A 20,326-nucleotide genomic window follows, 5' to 3' on the forward strand; every position below is an offset into this window, starting at 1 on the left:
ACAACAAATCGGGATTGGTTAGAAGAGCTGAGAGGTGGTGGGTTGCTCTGTGACGCCGTCCAAGCTCCCTGGAGGCTTTCATCTGCTTTCTGCTTGGCCTGGAACTGTTCCCTTGATGCTGGAGACATCAGTTCCTCACTGGATTGTGGACTTGGGCTTGATCCCTCTGGAAGCGATGGAGGTGATGGGGCTGTTTTCGCTGACTGTGAACCACTCTCCGCTGGTGCACTATGTTGTGTTTCAGGCTCCAGTTGAGCTTCTTGCGCAGGTTTAGCTGCTGTTGCCAGAGCAGGCTCAGAGGTGCCTTCTGTTGTTGGGGTTGCAGACGGGGTTGCAAGCATTGGATTCAGTGCTGGCAATGGTTCTGGTGCTGGTTGCTCCACCAGTTCCTGCTCTGGCTGGGTCTCTGTGACTGGATCTACTACTGCTGTCACAGACGTTGGCATGGGGTCCGGTTCCACCACCCCAGTCTGGGTCTCTGGTAACACAGACTGGACCCTTGTAGGAGGCTCAGGAACAGAGCTAGGTGTGAAGGCTTGCTTAGCCTGGCTGCGGGTGACCATTCCTACCCTCTTGGCTAGCTTCACATGGTTGGCCAAGTCTTCCCCCAGTAGCATGGGAATGGGATAATCATCATAGACTGCAAAAGTCCACATTCCCGACCAGCCCTTGTACTGGACAGGCAACTTGGCTGTAGACAAGTCAAAAGAGTTTGACTTGAAGGATTGAATCATCACTTGGGCCTCTGGGTGGAAGAACTTGGGGTCCACTAAGGATTGGTGGATAGCTGACACCTGTGCTCCAGTGTCCCTCCGTGGTAACTTTCTTCCCGCCCACACTCAGTTTCTCTTCCCTCTGAGGGTATCTGGGAGGCATCTGGGCCTGAGGATCTTTGGTGTGACCCCGGTACAATGAACTGTAATCTTTTTGGGTTCTTGGGGCAGTTTGCCTATACATGCCCCAGCTCGTTACATTTAAAACATCATCCAGCTGACTGGTCACTGCTGTCCACCATCAAACAAATGGCCTGGAGGAGAAGTTTAATAGAACTTTGGGGGCCATGGTATGCACAGCCGTAAATGAGCACTCTAGTGATTGGGACCTAGTGTTGCAGCAGTTGCTCTTTGCCTACAGAGCTGTACCACATCCCAGTTTAGGGTTTTCAGCATTTGAACTTGTGTACGGCCGCAAGGTTAAGGGGCCATTACAGTTGGTGAAGCAGCAATGGGAGGGATTTACGCCTTCTCCAGGAAATAACATTCTGGACTTTGTAAACAACCTACAAAACACGCTCCGAACCTCTTTAGCCCTTGCTAGAGAACCTAAAAGGTGCTCAGGAAGAGCAAAAAGCCTGGTATGATAAACATGCCAGAGAGCGTTCCTTCAAAGTAGGGGACCAGGTCATGGTCTTTAAGGCACTTCAGGCCCATAAGATGGAAGCATCGTGGGAAGGACCATTCACGGTCCAAGAGCACCTGGGGGCTGTTAACTATCTCATAGCATTCCCCACCTCCAACCGAAAGCCTAAAGTGTACCATGTTAATTCTTTAAAGCCCTTTTATTCCAGAGAATGAAAGGTTTGTCAGTTTACAGCCCAGGGAGGAGATGACGCTGAATGGCCTGAAGGCGTCTATTATGAAGGAAAAAGTGACGGTGGCGTGGAAGAGGTGAACCTCTCCATGACCCTTGGGTGTATGCAGCGACAGCAGATCAAGGAGCTGTGCAGTAGCTATGCTCCGATGTTCTCAGCCACCCCAGGACAGACCGAACAGGCATACCACTCCATTGACACAGGTAATGCTTGCCCAATTAGAACCCAACCTTACTCGGTGTCTCCTCAAGCCAAAACTGCTATAGAACAGGAGATCCAGGACATGCTACAGATGGGTGTAATCCGTCCCTCTAACAGTGCATGGGCATCTCCAGTGGTTCTAGTTCCCAAACCAGATGGGGAGATACGCTTTTGCGTAGACTACCGTAAGCTAAATGCTGTAACTCGCCCAGACAACTATCCAATGCCATGCACAGATGAGCTATTGGAGAAACTGGGACATGCCCAGTTCATCTCTACCTTAGACTTAACCAAGGGGTACTGGCAAGTACTGCTGGATGAATCCACCAGGGAAAGGTCAGCCTTCATCACTGTATGAATTTAATGTGCTCCCTTTCGGGTTATGAAATGCACCTGCTACCTTCCAAAAAATGTTGATAGTCTCCTAGTGGGATTGGGAGAATCTGCAGTCACCTACCTTGATGTGGCCATCTTTTCTGATTCATGGGCAGGACACCTGGAGCATCTATGAAAAGTCTTCGAGCACATAAGGGAGGCAGGACTAACTGTTAAGGCTAAGAAGTGTCAAATAGGCCCAAACAGAGTGACTTACCTTGGACACCAGGTGGGTCAAGGAACTATCAAACCCCCTATAGGCCAAAGTGAATGCTAGCCAAAAGTGGCCTGTCCCAAAGACAAAGAAACAGGTCCAATCCTTCTTAGGCTTGGCTGGATATTACAGGCAATTTGAACCACACTACAGCCATATCGCCACCCCACTGACAGACCTAACCAAAAGAGGAACAGCCAAATGCAGTTCAGAGGACTGAGGAGTGTCAGAAGGCCTTTAACCAGCTTAAAGCGACATTCATGTCTGACCCTGGGCTAAGGGCCTCAGACTTTGACAAACCTTTCCTAGTAACCACAGATGCGACCGAGCGTGGTGTGGGAGCAGTTTTAATGCAGGAAGGACCAGATCAAGAATTCCATCCTGTCGTGTTTCTGAGCAAGAAGCTATCTGAGAGGGAAAGCAACTGGTCAGTCAGTGAAAAAGAATGTTACGCTATTGTCTACGCTTTAGAAAAGCTACGCCCATACGTTTGAGGATGGCGTTTCCACCTACAAACCGACCATGCTGCACTGAAGTGGCTTCATACCATCAAGGACAACAAAAAACTTCTTTGGTGGAGTTTAGCTCTCCAAGATTTTGATTTTGAAATATAACACATTTCAGGAGCTTCTAATGAAGTGGCTGATGCACTCTCCCGTGAAAGTTTCCCAGAATCAACTGGCTAAAATCATCCTTGAAATGTGGAAAATATTGTTAGTTCTTAAATAATCAGTAGTATATCTAGAGGTACACGTGTCTTATTAATTCTGTTTTCTCCTAGAGCTCCAGGAAGAAATCACAGCCAGTGTGGAGCAGGCTGTCCAGCATGGTCTATGATTGGGGGGGGGGGGGATGTCATAAACATACAGCTAAGGATAGCATAAAATCCCTCCTTTACCTGTAAAGGGTTAAGAAGTTCAGATAACCTGGTTGGCACCTGACCAAAAGGACGAATAAGGGGAGAAGATACTTTCAAATCTGTGGGGGAAGGTTTTTGTTTTGGGCTGTTGTTGCTCTCTCGGGAGACAAAGAGAGAGACCAAGCAAGTAATCCAGCTCCTACTGAATGATACATCTAAAATTACAGAAATAGTAAGTAATAGCAAGGAAATGCGTTAGAGTATCTTTTGTTTTAGCTTGTGAATTTTCCCTGTGCTAGAGAGGTTTATCCCTGTTTTTGTAATTTTGAAGTTTTGCCTAGAGGGGAATCCTCTGTTTTGAATCTTATTACCCTGTAAGTTACCTTCCATCCTGACTTTACAGAAGTGCTTCTTTTACTTTGTTTTCTTTATTATAAAGTTTCTCTGCGTGTGTGTGTGTGTGTGTGTTTTAAAGAATCTGATTGGTTTTTAGTGTCCTAAAAATCCACGGGTCTGGTCTGTGCTCACCTGATTTACCTAGCTGGTTGGTAGATTATTCTGAAGCCTCCCCCGGAAAGGGGGTGAAGGGACTTGGGGGGATATTTTGGGGAAACAGGAACTCCAAGTGGGCCTTTTCCTGAATCTTTGTCTAACTCACTTGGTGGTGGCAGCAGTACCCATCCAAGGACGAGGAAGGATTTGTGCCTTGGGGAAGTTTTTAACCTAAAATAAGCTTAAGGGGTCTTTCATGCGGGTCCCCACATCTGTACCCCAGAGTTCAGAGTGGGAAGGGAACCCTGACAATGGTAAACACTCCCAATTAAGTTAGCACCCCTACAGCAAATGAATGACCTTGTATAAATACATTATTAAATAAAAGATTTCTAATAAACTCCAAATAACAAACACTGGAGTAGCCATAGAGTCTTAACTCAAAGGGCCAATGTGCAGAAATCTTGCAACACTTTAACATCTAAGTATCTATCTTAGAAACCATCAATTTGACAGGTGCCTCTTATGTGGCTGCATGAACACTGGGTCATTGCGGAGAGAATGAGGCATGCTCATCCCCCTTGTCCATGGCTAAAAGTGACCTAAAATCCAACCTGAAAACCCCTGGAGAAAAAATAAAACTGACCTATTGAAGTCATTCTATACAGGATCCACCTCTTTACCAAGTGTCGTGTAGATAGACTGTTTTTAAAACAGACAGTGAGAAGTAGGGTTGCCAAGGTAAAATTTCAACTAGAGCCCAAATTCAAAGGGTTCTTATTAAACATATATGAAGGGAAACCAAACAGATATGACAAAGAAAATTCAAAGGGCAGAAAACCTACCCAGTGTGAAACTGGGCCACATTGACTGGCCACTTACTTTAGGAGAAAACAGGAATAAATGCTTCATTTTGGAATGCAACCCTAACTATGGAGTCATTACCAGGTGCCTCCATAATAAATACCACATTTTATAGGTGTCACCATCAGCCTGTCCTCTGCTCTGGGCACACAGGAATACAATCACTGGCCATTAGCCTTTCAGCAGTTGTGCACTCTAAGAATCAAATGCATGAAATAGGACATCTTCAGGCATCTTTGGAAGCCAGAGCGTTAATGAAGTCAGAGAGTGTGTCTAGAATGTAGGTTTGGTTGATGTTTGCCACAGGATAATCCTTTCTGAAGCTTACTTCTCTCCTGTAGCTCTCTTACAGTATGCGATAAACTGTGAAATAGTGTTAATCTGCTAATAACAAATTAATTTAATATTGTTACTTACGATAACATTACATTAATTTGTGCTAAATAATCCAAACTCCAATCAATTTTTGGCACACTTACACTTCCGGGCATGATTGTCCTGTAGTTTTATGTGACAGAGAGAGACACAGAGGGACTTCTGCATTTAAAGCTCTTTGACAAATTATATTAAGATGAAATTCCAGCACTTGGAGGAGATACAGTGTGAAAAACGCTGGGACGGCGTAGATTCTTTCATGCCAATGTGTTCTTTTCCCCAGCTACTGTCAGTCTGGTTTTGCCCATCTTCCACCTCCTCCATTATCAACCAGCACTGTTTTCATTCTTTCCCTCAGAGGATTCACTTCTTCCACCCTCTCACAGGAGTGTGTCACAGTGTTGGTCCTTCATTTTAAGAAGGAATACTGCAGCTCCTGCCTGAACCTAACATTCCTCCTAAAGCAGACAGAGATCATTGCACAGAGAAAAATAGAGAAGCTTCTCTTCTTTACAGCAACTTCCATCCTTGCTGGTCTAGAAAACATTCAGATATTTGAAGAGCCTAGTGCTTAGATTAGCAGAAGCTATTCACTTGTGGCCAGTACCATACCCATGTGACAACCACCTGCCAAGGGACCGAACCCAAGAGTTTTCATTCTAAAAGCACAAGTCTCTTCTGCTTGAGCTAAAGGAGTAAACACCTGCAGCGGCAGCAGACTCATTAACCTCTCATGTACCAGCCACTAGAGGGGCACAAATCCCACGCTACGGCAATGTGGGTTACACTCAAATTTTGTGGATGTAATTTGTGCTCACAGAAGAAAACATTCTGAAAATGCACACCTACAAATGTTGTGGTTTTGGGGCCCAGATTATTATGATTCTCCTACTGAAACATGTCCTTGCCATGATTTGAGTGTGATGGTTTTAGGGAAGTGGGGGAAGGTGCTGGAATTTCTCATTTTTCTCCTCACCTGGCAAGGCCTTTGCCCACTTCACCACGTGCACCAGCTGCCTCTCCCCAAGCTCATTCAGGCTGGTCAGCAGGGCAGCAAAGGAGTCGGCCTGGTTGTTGTCATGGCCTGCACACACCACACCAGGCTCAATGGCTTCCAGGACATTGAGGAAAATGGGCTGGCAGTCAAACCCATCGATGCATGTCATCACCATCTTGGAGGCCTGCTCATCTGTTGGGCTGGATGAGCTGGCTCCCTCGCCATCCTCTTGCAGCTTCAGGTTGCCCAGTTTCTTCAGCTTGCGGGCTGTGGAGAATGACACAGCTTGGCATGATGGTTAAATATAAAACAATCTCAAGGCTTCTTACAATTCCAGCCCCACCACCCACAAGGAGGGTGAAGCTGAAAGAGAGCTGCACCCTCACATTTAGTCTAGCGACAGCCGCAGCCTGCAAAGCTATCCAGGTGCCATGGTGATGGGGGCACTGTGTAAGAATAAGGATGGAGGTCTATTATACAGAGAAAGCATTCAACCCATTAATTCATACATGGAAAGCAGTGTTACTGAGACAAGGACGAGGCTGCTTGACTTCAAGAGCAATTGGTCCCATCTGCATGGTGTTACTTTCAGATAGATTTATTTTGGAAGGATTGCTGGGTCAGACCAATGGTCCATCTAGCCCTGTCTTCTAACCTTGGCTAATGCCAGATGCTTCAGAGGGAATGAACAGAACAGGGCAATTTATCTAGTGATCCATCCCTGGCATCCACTCCCAGCTTCTAGCAGTCAGAGGTATAGGGACACCCAGAGCATGGGGTTGCATCTCTGACCATCTTGGCTAGTAGCCATTGATAGACCTATCCTCCATGAACTTATCTAATTCTTTTTTTCAACCCTGTTATACTTTTGGCCTTCACAGCATTGCCTGCCAATGAGTTCTACAGGTTGACAGTGCGTTGTGTAAAGAAATACTTCCTTGTGTTTGTTTTTAACCTGCTACCTATCAATTTCATTGGGTGATCCCTAGTTCTTATGTTTTGTGAAGCTGTAAATAACACTCCCTTATTCACTTTCTCCACACCATTCATGGTTTTATAGACCTCCATCATATTCCCCTTTAGTCATCTCTTTTCTAAACAGAACAATCCAAAATTTTTAAAATACCTCCTCATATGGAAGCTGTTCAATACCTCTGATAATTTCGGTTGCCCTTCTCTGTACCTTTTCCAATTCAAATATATTTTTTTGAGATGGGGTGACCAGAACTGCACACAGTATTCAAGATGTGGGCATATCACGGATGTTATGACTGCATGAGTGTGTTGAGGAAAGGGGCGGGTGGCGTGTATTGATCCAAACAACTGTGCAAGTAAAAAAAAATACATAACACAACATATGACTGACAGCAAATAAATCACTGCACCACGTGACTCTGAAGCACAGAAGCCCATCACCCTGTGGCACCACAACATAGCACAATCTCTACATCATAGTTATCTTGCTGGAAATTTATATTACACCCATCACTGTGGTATCTAGGCACTATTGCCATGCAAATTATTGTGACATCACAAATCCAATACTGTAACTTTATTACAGGATTAACCAGAGGGAGAAAATAAGCCATGAACAGCAGGTTGAATCTAAGCCAAACACTGGAGGACTCAAGCATTCCTCTACAAATGGATCAAGGAAATCAAAAGACTAGATGGCACCAGAGCTGCTTCACCACAACCATCTCAGTCACTTCCTTCAAAACAGGCATCACTCACGACAAGATGGCAATTAGCTGGGACCAGGTGGAGCTGCAACCTTGTGGATGTGTGATGTTAGCATACCATTGGCAAATTGCAGTGCACAGGATGCCACAATGAGGATACCCTAGAAACCAACACCTACACACTACAGCGACGGACCTCATAGATTAGACAGACAGATACATTAGATCAGTGGCTCTCAACCCTTCCAGACTACTGTACCCCTTTCAGGAGTCTGATTTGTCTTGCATACCCCCATGTTACACCTTACTTAAAAATGACTTGCTTACAAAATCAGATATAAACTACAAGTGTCACAGCCTACTATTACTGAAAAATTTCTCACTTTCTCATTTTTACCAAATAATTATAAAATTAATCAACGAATATAAATATTGTACTTAAATTTCAGTGTATAGTACATAGAGCAGTACAAACAAGTATGTCTGTATGACATTTTAGTTTGTACTGACTTTGCTAGTGCTTTTTATGTACCTGTTGTAAAACTAGGTAAATATCTAGATGAGTTGATGTACCCCCTGGAAGACCTCTGCATACCCCAAGGGGTATTGTACCTCTGGTTGAGAACCACTGCATTAGATAGATTGACAGATGGTTAGATCTCACATACAAATTATACAGTCCATGAACAAAATACCAGGAACTTCATGTGTAAAATTTAGAAATGCTTTGAGATTGGGTATTTAGTGTTCAGTTTAATTTATAATGTTCTGATGTTTACATCAATGGCTGACTGGTTCATATGTATGAAATCTACTGAGCTGAGCATGTTACTCTAGATGGTAAACCTTTTATCCCCAACAGCCCCAATGAAAATTAATCAATCATGATAAAAAGCTGATTGCTTAGTTCAAGCACAGAAAATAACACAAAAACTGTTGTCCTTGGGGTTCTGGCACCTACATTATATGATACTCATCTGAAACTTCCTTTTGGCTGTAATTAGAAAAATAAGCCTTGAAACGTAAAAATGTCAAGTCAAAGTGCAGCTTTGTAAATCAATGCAAAGGCTGATCTTTAAATAATATACTCTGGATGATCTACAGTAATAGCAAATAAGGGAGGCTGCTTTGAGAAAATGAGAACATGGAAATAAAAATCAGAGAGTAGCATGGAAAACAAGACCAAAGTGCAGCATGACATAGTCCTGCAATTATTTGTGTGGGTCACAAGCAAAACAAAAAACAAGAAATCACTCCTCTCAAACTCCTCCAAAACTCTGATGGCAGCCATACCATCAGGACTCAGAGTGATGTAGCTCGCCCCCCGTTAGTAACCTTGAGATACCTTCCCTAAAAAAATCTATCATCAGGGCAGAACAGGAGAACTGTACACTTTAAATCAATAGGTGATTGGATTTTGGACAAACAAGGAGAGACATGAGTACAAAGTGCTGATTTCCAGTTACTAGAAATCCCACCATAATCAATAAAAAATCTGGAAAGGCTGGAGGCATGACTGAGCAAGTCAATGTCATGGTGACATGCTGATGTCCTTCAGTTCAACCCCTTGCTGTACTTTTAAAAGTCTATGTGCTTATAGGGAACAAGGTCCTTCCACTTTAATGAGAGAGAGAAATTTCAAATCAGTCCCTTCAGAGTTGAATAATCAAGACAAATAAACCAAGAGAAGGGTCATCCATTATAGGTCCTGCATCTACAAAGAGGTATATGTTATTGTATGCTATAACATATATGTGCATGGATCTGAGACCTACAGTCAGTGCTATATTCATTTAAAAAAAATTGAATTACTAGTGGTAAAAAGGATCAATGTGAAGAAAGAAAACAACAAGTTGAAATAATCACCCCGACTCTCATGAGAATATATAGGTTATATATGTTTCTGTTCAAAAGGAGTGTCAATTATATGAATAATTCCCATTTCATAGAGAAGGAAGATATAAGCATTTGTGTTTATTTTTATTGCCAGGGATGGAGAAGTTTGATTCTTCCCATCACCAATGAAAATCTGATTTATTAGATCCAGAGGACTTTCAGATTTTTTCTCAGCGGAGGAATTATACTGTATTCAGCCTGAAAAACGAGCAGCTTTCTCAAAGGTATTGTTATTTCCATGGCATTGGTGGGTACTTCTCCAGGACTATATATACCCCATCCATATTGTGTTACCTATCTGGTCCTTTTCAGTGTTTTACTTTTTTTTATTTTTTAATCTAAAAACATGAGAGGTTGTTTCAGTGAAAGCATGGGTGAAGCATTCAGACATTTGGACAAACACAGCATCCAGGAAAACACCTAGCCCTCCTCCCCACCCCCTTCAAATTAGCACAGCGCCTCTTGACTGGTATTTTGCTTTGCTTATGTGCACAACATTCCCACTGATGGCAACTGTCACTCTGCACATGCATAGGAACAAAAATAATTAGAGTCAAGATCTACTGTGAAGATATGAGAGGAGGTTTTTGGCTCCCCACCCTCAATCTGTAAATAATGCACTGCCATCATTACAAACACCCCGGCAAAATAATTAGATGAATATTGATAATGAAAAATACATTAACTGCTTTTGCTGTTACTTGAAATATGAAAAATCTGGGAGCCTCACAATATACTGGGTTAAATGCACTGGTCTTCCACCTATTTACCATAAATTACAAGTGAGATGAGTTTGATATTCTCACTTTACTCTTTATTCAGTAATTATTTCTGTTGTGTTTGGGGAAAAGCCAGATAATATATTCACATCACATGATGATGATAATGATGAAATACTTTTCATTCCAACAGTAACTAAGGAGGATGTTAAACAGCAGCTACTAAAGTGAGGCATCTTTAAATGAGCAGGTCTGGATAAGATGCTTCCAAGAGTTTTAAAAGAGTTTGCCGAAGAGCTCTGTGGACCACTAATGTTGATTTTTAATAAGTCTTGGAACACTGGGGAAGTTCTAGAGCACCAGAAGAAAGCTAATGTGCCAATATTTAAAAAGGGTCAATGGGATCACTAAAGTAATTACAGAACTGTCTGCCTGGTTTCAAACCTAGGATAAATAATGGAATGACTGCAAAAAGAAGGTAAGATAAGTCAAACTACCTTAGTATCATTTTTGATAACAAATGTGGTTGGTAAAGGTAACAGTGTTGATGTAATATACTTCTGTAAGTCATTTGACTTAGTACTACACCACATTTTGATTAGTAGGCTATAATGATGAAACATCTACATGGCACATAGTAAGTGGGTTAAAAACTAGCTAACTGATATGTTTCAAAATGTAATTGTAAATAGGGAATCATTGCTGAGTGGGTGTGAGACTAGTGGGATCTTGCAGGGATTGGTTCTTGGCCCTACACTATTAAAAAAAATTTATGAATGACCTGGAAGAAAACAAACTCATCATTGATAAAGTTTGCAGATGACACAGAGATTGGGGAAGTGGTAAACAATGAAGAGGACAAGTCACTGACACAGAACAAGCTGAATCCCTTGGTAAACTTGCTGCAGTAAAACAATATGTTTCAATACTGCCAAATGTAAGAGTCATACATCTAGGAACAAAGAATGTAGGCCATGCTGACAGAATGGGGGAATCTAACTTGGGAAGCAGTGACTGAAAAAGACTCGGGGTCAGGGTGGATAATCAGCTGACCATGAGCTCCCAGTGCCATGCTGTGGCCAAAAGGGCTAATGTGATCCTTGTATGTATAAATGGGAACATTAAGTAGGAGTAGGGAGGTTATATTACTTCTGTATTTGGCACTGGTGCAAATGCTATTGGAATACTGTGTCCAGCTCTAGTGTCTAGGAATGATTAAAGGACTGGAAAACATGCTTTATAGTGAGAAATGCAAGGAGTTCAATCTAATTACCTTATCAACGAAAAAGTTTAGGGGTGATTTGATCACAGTCTGTAAATACCTACATGGGAAATAGAAATTTGATATGAGAGGGCTCTTCAAATATAGCAGACAAAGCTATAATAAGATCCAATGGCTGGAAGCTGAAAGTACACAAATTCAGACAAGAAAAAAGATGCAAATTTTTAACACTGAGGGTAACTGACTATTGAAACAGCTTACCCGGGATTGTGATGGATTCTTCATCACTGGACATTTTAAAACCAAGACTGGATGTTCTTCTAAAAGATATGCTCTAGTTCAACCACAGCTATTGGACTTCCAGCAGGAATTAACTCAGGGAAGTCCTGTGGCCTGTGTTATGAAGGAGGTCAGATTAGATGATCACAATGGGTCCTTCTGGCTTTAATATGTAAGACTCAAGCATGTCTGCCACATTTCAAAGTCTCTAGTCAGGAGGAAATCCAGACTGGAACAGCAGGGGGTGCTTCAAGTCAGGAATGAGGTGCACGGGCAATCCTGTGGCTGGGAACCCAAGACCAGAACAGCAGTGTGTTCGACAGGCTGTGATTACAGTCCAATGTCAGTGTGTGTGTAGTCCTTACATATGGAACAACGTGTGTGTACACTCTAGGTCAGGATTATAGTGTATTGGAAGCCCCTATTTAGGCAATGCCCTTGACTGGAGTGGCAGAAAGTTTTGCAGGTCAGGACTAAAATGGAGTGACAGAATTATAAGAACATAAGAAAATAAGAACGGTCATACAGAGTCAGACCAATGGTCCATCTAGCCCAGTATACTGTCTTCTGACAGTGGCTCAGTGCTTCAGAGGGAATGAACAGAATGCGCAATCATCCAGTGATCCATCCCCTGTCATCCATTCCCAGCTTCTGGCAGTCAGAGATTAGGGACACCCAGAACATATGAGGTTGCATCCCGACCATCTTGGCTAATAGCCATTGATGGACCTGTCCTCCATGAACTTATCTAGTTCTTTTTGAACCCTGTTATACTTTTGGTCTTCACAACTTTCCCTGGCAATGAGTTCCTTAGGTTGACTGTGTATTGTGTGAAGAAATGTGTCCTTTTGTTTGTTTTAAATCGCTGCCTATTAATTTCATTGGGTGACCCCTGGTTCTTGTGTTATGTGAAGGGGTAAATAACACCTCCTTATTCACTTTCTCCACACCATTCACAATTGTATAGGCCTCTATTATATCCTCCCCTTAGTCGTTTCTTTTCCAAGCTGATAAATCCCAATCTTTTTAATCTCTCCTTATATGGAAGCTTTTCCATACCCTTACTCATTTTTGTTGCCCTTCTTTGTACCTTTTCCAATTCTAATACATCTTTTTTGAGATGGGGCAACCAGAACTGCACGCAGTATTCTAGGTGTGGGCAGTCCATGGATTTATATAGTGGCATTATTACATTTTCTGTCTTATTATCTATCATTTTCCTAATGGTTCCAAACATTCTGTTTGCTTTTTTGACTGCTGCCGTACATTGAGTGGATGATTTCAGAGAACTATCCACAATGGCTCCAAGATCTCTTTCTTGAGTGGTAACAGCTAATTGAGGCCCCATCATTTTTTATGTATAGTTGGGATTATGTTTACCAATATGCATTACTTTGCATTTATCAACACTGAATTTCATCTGCCATTTTGTTGCTAAGCCACCCAATTTTATGAGATCCCTTTGGAACTCTTTGCAGTCAGCTTTGGACTTAACTATCTTGAGTAATTTTGCATTGTCTGCAAATGTTGCCGCCTCACTGTTTACCCCTTTTTCCAGATCATTTATGAATATGTTGAATAGGACTCGTCTCAGTACAGACCCCTTGGGGACACCACTATTTACCTCACTCCATTCTGAAAACTCACCATTTATTCCTACCCTTTGTTTCCTGTCTTTTTAACCTATTACTGATCCATGAGAGGACCTTCCCTCTTATCCTATGATTGCCTACTTTGCTTAAGAGCCTTTGATGAGGGACCTTGTCCAAGGATTTCTGAAAGTCCAAGTTCACTAAATCTACTGCATCTCCCTTGTCCACGTTTGCTGACACCATCAAAGAATTCTAATAGATTGGTGCATGGCCAAAACTGGAAGAGGGCTGTGTAAGGTGCATTAGCACAGATGATTGGTTGCTTACGAGTGGAACAGAAGGGTTACTACAGGTCAGGATTGAGATGCATCAGCACAGGTGTATAGGTGTCCAAGTCTGCAATAACAAGGGAGACTGTAGGGCAGGAGTGAAGTGCATTGGAGACTCTTGCTGAAAAGTTATGAACACTACCAAGTGCTATAACTACTTCACTTCTTCCATTGTCCCCTTTTTTTGGTTTGATGGTATGGGTCATGAGAAGATCCTGTTTAATGGATTTCAGCTCTCATGTCAGAGTGAACTAAATCAATAATGAAGACTTCAAAACTGCCATTCTGTGCCAAAGAAGAGAGAGTTTTAAATAAGACATTTGCTTGGTCTCTTCCTTATAGCACTATAAATACTTAAAGCTGCAGGTTCACTGGTCACACACAGCTCTCTACCCAGAAGTGACTGGTGATTAATAAACAGTTAATACAAACTCATTGAGCCTGGAAGCATTCTTGAATGCTTTGTCTTTCTACTGGGGGGAAAAATAGCAGTGCGTGAATTCACAGCATACAAGGCTTTAGAATTACGTTTAAACCAGCATTAAAAACAAATGTAAAACAGACGAGGCAGAACAGGTCAGGGTGACCCGGAGAGTGAAAACTACGCCCCATCGTTAGCAGCATTAATTGTCAGCCTGTCCTATGTGAGAATGTAGCAATGATGTGTGGCTGCTTTTATTCAAGGAAACTTCACTATGAATCTTCAAGTAAAAAAGAAAAAGAGCTTAAAAATAAAGGCATGTTAGCTTTTGCAAACATAACAAAAGGCTGCTCTGTTGGTCACGGGCTTAGCGCTCCATACTGTTGTGCTAGAGATCTAGGTTTGATTCCTTGTCTCTGTCCTTCCCAGGCTGGCAAGGCCAGAAGTAATACAGACAGTGCCCTGTTGAACAGCGACCCCTATGACCAAGTAGGAAAGTGCAGATCCGTTCTCAAAGGAGTCCCACTTTAGTATTCCTCATTCCAAAGATGGCTATGATGAGCCTCCACGGGATATATGTATTGATCCTGCACTATTATAATCAATGGGAGTGTTGCCATTAACTTCAGTGACAGTCAGGGCTATAAGGCAGGAAACAATGTGAGCCTTCGGAATGTAATGGAGTCCCTCCCAAGCACATCCTTTACACTGGTGGTAGGAGATGTCACAAGACAGGAGGGTAGAAGCTGTGAACTTCCTCCTGCCCTGTATTATCAAGTGCCACAGAAATTTCAGCCCATCGGATGGCAGAATTATTCAAAACATCCTGTGTCTTTTTTTTACAGAGGTTGGCCATGTTTAGCAGTAAAAAAAGGACTGTTCAAATGTCACGACCCATCGGGGCTTGTAGGGTTTTCTTTCATGATGCATTTCTGCTCTGAAACGTGCTCCAAATGATGTCTTCTGAACTCTACTGATCTGCTCCCCATATGGATTCTGCCACATTTGCTCACTTTGCTGGCTAAATCTTTCTCTGGTTGGTCTTACTTCTGCTAGCCCTTCATGTTCAACTAAACTCTGGAGGGACAAGCAGCGTTCCATTCTGAACTGTGCACTATCAACCAAAGTTCTGACTATGAAATGTTCCTTGTTGCCAAAGAGTGAGCAGGAAAAACCTCAGCTTGACTGACAGGTGCCAAAATGAGTTTCCAGAGCTGGTAGACAGTAAGAACAACCCCCGGTCTTCTACTTGTAAAAGAGCAAATCTGATCTGGACTCACAGAGACAAAAAAGAGAGCCCCACTATTCCATTTTTACAATCACATTTTAGAGCAGAACTGAGCTTTGAATGACAAATTCAAACCAGCTGAATGTTCTGAACATTCATTTTGCACCCACTGAGATATGTTTTCACCTTACAAGGACTGTTGGTTTCCTTATATCAGATGAGGCAGAACCCATCCATTTTTACTTCCTGCACTTTGGGTCTCTCCCACATCTTGCTCATGTAGTGATGCTTGATTGTGAACGAGAGGCAGTGTCGATTGGACATCTTAATCTAAGAAAGAGGCAGCTTTCAGGTTATGCAGCCCGCCTCTCCCCTACCTGGCACAGTGTGACTGATCAGCTAGCCAGAACTTGTGCGCTAATCCAGCAGGGAGTGAGCATGAGCGTGAGAAAGCGTGTTTACATTTGGCAATTTATTTTCCCTACTTCTTGTCTGAAAGGAATGGATGGTGGTGAAAGGAAAGGAAAGAAATTGCTGGTATAAAAGCAGAAGAGTCAGGCAGTGTACTTGCTGCTCTACTGAGCGTGTGGGCATGATGGGGAAAGGGGAGGGGTGAGAATAATCTTGGGGATGGGGAAAAAACTAATGTCAACCATTGCTCCCCAGAGACCAACAAAACGTAGCCTTTTCACTGACAAGTTCCTTGAGTATTTCACAGCAGCTTAACAATCCCATATATTATCCAGCTCAGCAATGGAAAACGTTGCAAAATTAGCATGTTTGTGTAGCTAACAATCATTAATGAAGGCTCCCACACCTCATTTTGTGCTGTGTTTAATGCTGCCAGTCTCTTTCATTTTCATTATACTATACCATAGGTAGCCTAACTGGCAACTCCTTTGCTCTGGCTGTTAGATATTCCATCAGCCCAGTTTTCTGGGTATTTTCTGCCCCATGCTCACATCAAATAAACATCAAAGTTCACCACAGATGAGTCATCAATGATACTTTTAAATAACAGTATTTTAACATATAAAGAGTATGAATCTGAGAGGAAACTTGGCAGCTCTTGGGCATGTTGATACTTGTACATGGAGATGTAGTAGTTGAGGTTGGTAAAGTGCCTGCTTGTAGGGACAAAAGAGTAGGTTTGGCCAATTAAGCTATTGTTTCTAGATTTCAAACCTCAGACTTTGAAAGTTTGGGTTCAAGTTGGTTTTGGCAAAACTGCATCGTATGTTTTGCATCTTTTATTCTTTTACGGTAGTTAACCTGGAGACCTGGCAAAAATGACTTTCAAACACAGATCAAAACAGCACAGGCTAGTCAAAAAGACAGGACCAGATATTCATTTACACTAGGCCTTTTACATCATTCAGGCAGTGTAAAGTCACCCGAAAGTGGGAGTGAGTGGTGTAAAGGTGCTTTGGTATAACTGAAAATCTGGCCCCCACAGTTTTTATTAAATTTCCCTGGATTAACAAGAGTTTAAATTAAGGGAAGGAATGTTTCTTGAAACTCAAACAAAAGGTTCAATACATCTCAGAACTTAAATTAAAATATTCCAGATGTTTCATGAAACTCAACATGACCTGGGTTCCCACGAGGCCCACTTACCCATTTACTGGTTACTAACTGGTACAATGACTCGGTTAACTGGCTACATGATCAACATTAGCTACTCCAAAAACTGATGTAGACTTCCCTTATGGTGCTTTCAGGCAGAACCAGAAAATTAAGTGGTTAGTTTAACAACGCAGCCTTGAAGAGATATATTAACTAACAGCTCAGCAATCAGAGCAGACAGGGCCAAACTATGTTTAACATTGTGTCAGCTGGTAGTTGGCAACCCTTACTGGAACCAGAAGGATAACCATGACCAGCTAACTGGATGTTAAACACAATGGCCCTTATCTGCTGACTGCTGAACTGTGTTAACATCAACCTAATTTTCTAGTGATGACAAGCCCTAAGGCTGTTCTCATAACTAGAGCATAAAATAGAAAAGCCCATCCTGCAGGTCACAGTGGAAGATAAGGCATGTCTTTGTCTCCAAAAATCTGTTGTCACATGTTCCAGAAATTTCATATGACACAAAAGGCAGAGGAAGCAGGACTTCTCTCTCTCTCTTCCTGGTATTTACTGAGCACCAATAATATCTAGGTGCTGAGGCTCTCTTTTCCTCCATTTTCACAGAGATACATTTATCTCAAGTCGCATGTGTGTCTGTGTTTCAGACATAAGAATGGCCATACTGGGTCAGACCAAAGGTCCATCCAGTCCAGTATCCTGACTACCAACAGTGGCGAATGCCAGGTGCCCCAGAGAGAAAGTGAACCTAACAGGTAATGAATGATCAGTGATCTCTCTCCTGCCATCCATCTCCACCCTCTGACAAACTAGGGACACCATTCCTTACGCATCCTGGCTAATAGCCATTAATGGACTTAGCCTCCCTGAATTTATCCAGTTCTCTTTTAAACCCTGTTATAGTCCTTGCCTTCACAACCTCCTCAGGCAAGGTTGACTGCACTGTGTGAAGAAGAACTTCTTTTTATTTGTTTTAAACCTGCTGCCCATTAATTTCATTTGGTGCCCCCCTAGTTCTTATATTATGGGAACAAGTAAATAACTTTTCCTTATTCACTTTCTCCACACCACTCATGATTTTATATACCTCTATCATATCCCCCCTTAGTCTTCTCTTTTCCAAGCTGAAAATTCCTAGCCTCTTTAATCTCTCCTCATATGGGACCTGTTCCAAACCCCTAATCATTTTAGTTGCCCTTTTATGAACCTTTTCTAATGCCAGAATTCATTTAGTTTCTCTGCAATGACTTTATCGTCTTTAAGTGCTTCTTTTGTACCTCGATCGTCCAGGGCCCCCACTGGTTGTTTAGCAGGCTTCCTGCTTCTGATATACTTAAAAAACTTTTTGTTATTACCTTTTGAGTTTTTGGCTAGCTATTCTTCAAACTCCTTTTTTGCTTTTCTTATTACATTTTTACACTTAATTTGGCAGTGTTTATGCTCCTTTCTATTTACCTCACTAGGATTTGACTTCCATTTTTTAAAAGATGCCTTTTTATCTCTCACTGTTTCTTTTACATGGTTGTTAAGCCACCGTTGTTCTTTTACTGTGGTTTTTTAATTTGGGGTATACATTTAAGTTGAGCCTCTATTATGGTGTCTTTGAAAAGTGTCCACGCAGCTTGCAGGGATTTCACTCTAGTCACTCTACCTTTTAATTTCTGTTTAACTAACCTCCTCATTTTTGCATAGATCCCCTTTCTGAAATTAAATGCCACAGTGTTGGGCTGTTGAGGTGTTCTTCCCACAGAGGAATGTTAAATGTTGTTATATTATGGTCACTCTTTCCAAGTGGTCCTGTTATAGTTACCTCTTGGACCAGATCCTGCGCTCCATTCGGGACTAAATCGAGAGTTGCCTCTCCCCTTGTGGGTTCCTGTGCCAGCTGCTCCAAGAAGCAGTCATTTATAAGTATTGAGAAATTTTGTCTCTGCATTTCGTCCGGAGGTGACATGTACCCAGTCAATATGGGGATAATGGAAATCCCCCACTATTACTGAGTTCTTTATTTTGATAGCCTCTCTACTCTCCGTTAGCATTTCATCGTCACTATCACTGTCCTGGTCAGGTGGTCGATAATAGTTCCCTACTGTTATATTCTTATTAGAGCATGGAATTACTATCCATAATGATTCTATGGAACATGCGGATTCATTTAAGACCTTTCAGATACTTTTATTAGGGCTCTGGTGCATCTTTTTCTGGCATTCCCAACTGCTCTCAGGGAATATTTGGGTGAAAACTTGAGGTTCAAGGTCCTTGGAATTGCCCAAGCAGTTAATGAAAGCAACTTAAAATCCCAGGAAGACAATGCCAGAAAAGCTTTTATTAATATAGATAGTAAAATGGCATTAGGACTCAAATACAATGGGGAGTGCAGAGCTGCCAACCAATCAGAAAGCTTCAGCCGCTGATCCAATGAATGGGCAAGCCTGACTCCCCCACTTACAAACCCATTTGTATGATACTTCTCAAATGGTCAAAATGGCTGATTTGTTAGCCTCAGGTCCTAAAACACCACCCAACGGGGGTTAAATTGACCCAGAAATGGCCTGTCTGTTGTGCTTCATTCCTTCATTGAATGATAGCTGCTTGCATGCTAAAAGAGGAGCATGGTGACCTGGAAACAAGCCAACTGCAGCAAAAGAAACCTTTGTGTTTCCTGTGATGCCCCCAGAATCTTATTCCCAGTTAGCTATGGGGCATCAGCTTGTGTTTTAAAAATATCTGCCTAATACAATGTCTCTTCTGTGATATTCTAAGGACATTTTTGTTGTCCCCGCTGAGCTGCATATTTCAGTGCACTTGGAAATTTTGGTGGGGATTTGTAGTAATGGCTTCACTACTAACTGACATACCTGGTACGTCAGCTGACACTTGGATCCAGCATGGCCCCCTCTGAAGTGCTAACAACCCAATGGAACATCAGGAATGCCAGGGGGACACACTGGAGCTGGTGCTCACCAGGGAGAGTGGACTGTAACTATTCTGACCCCCTTTTTTTCTGATCTGCTGTTTCCATCAGCCCAAACAGGAAAAACAAAAAAGTGTTCTCTTCTAGGAAAGAGGTGTGTTCTCAGCTCGAGTTAACTAACATGTAATAAAATCCTAGTGAAGACAAGGCAGTCTGTAGCTTTCACGAGGGTGAGCAGGTCAAATTAGGATACATCTACACTGCAAAAAAAAAAAAAAAAAAAAAAAAAAGAAGAAGCCCAGTGGTAGCAAGTCTCAGAGCCTGGGTCAGTTGACTCAGGCTCATATTACAGGGCTAAAAATAGCAATGGAGATGTTCCTGCTCAGGCTGTGTCTCAGAGCCTGGGCTCCAGCCCAAGTGAGAATGTCTACACTCCTATTTTTAGCCCCATAGAGTGAGAACAGTGTGCCTGAATCAGTTGACCTG

The 20,326-nt window shown here is 42.3% G+C and overlaps 1 protein-coding gene across 1 annotated transcript in view; it reads right to left on the bottom strand.

Annotated features, from left to right (window-relative positions):
- Positions 1 to 20,326, bottom strand: part of AR (androgen receptor) — a 108,724-nt gene that overhangs the window by 16,983 nt on the left and 71,415 nt on the right. Inside the window, exon 4 of the mRNA XM_073358843.2 lies at positions 5,948 to 6,235. Within this exon, the coding sequence (XP_073214944.1) occupies positions 5,948 to 6,235 (288 nt within the window). The remainder of the gene's footprint in view (positions 1 to 5,947; positions 6,236 to 20,326) is intronic.

Source organism: Lepidochelys kempii, chromosome 9 (assembly GCF_965140285.1).
Source record: "Lepidochelys kempii isolate rLepKem1 chromosome 9, rLepKem1.hap1, whole genome shotgun sequence".
In the NCBI taxonomy this organism is placed as follows: Eukaryota; Metazoa; Chordata; order Testudines; family Cheloniidae; genus Lepidochelys; species Lepidochelys kempii.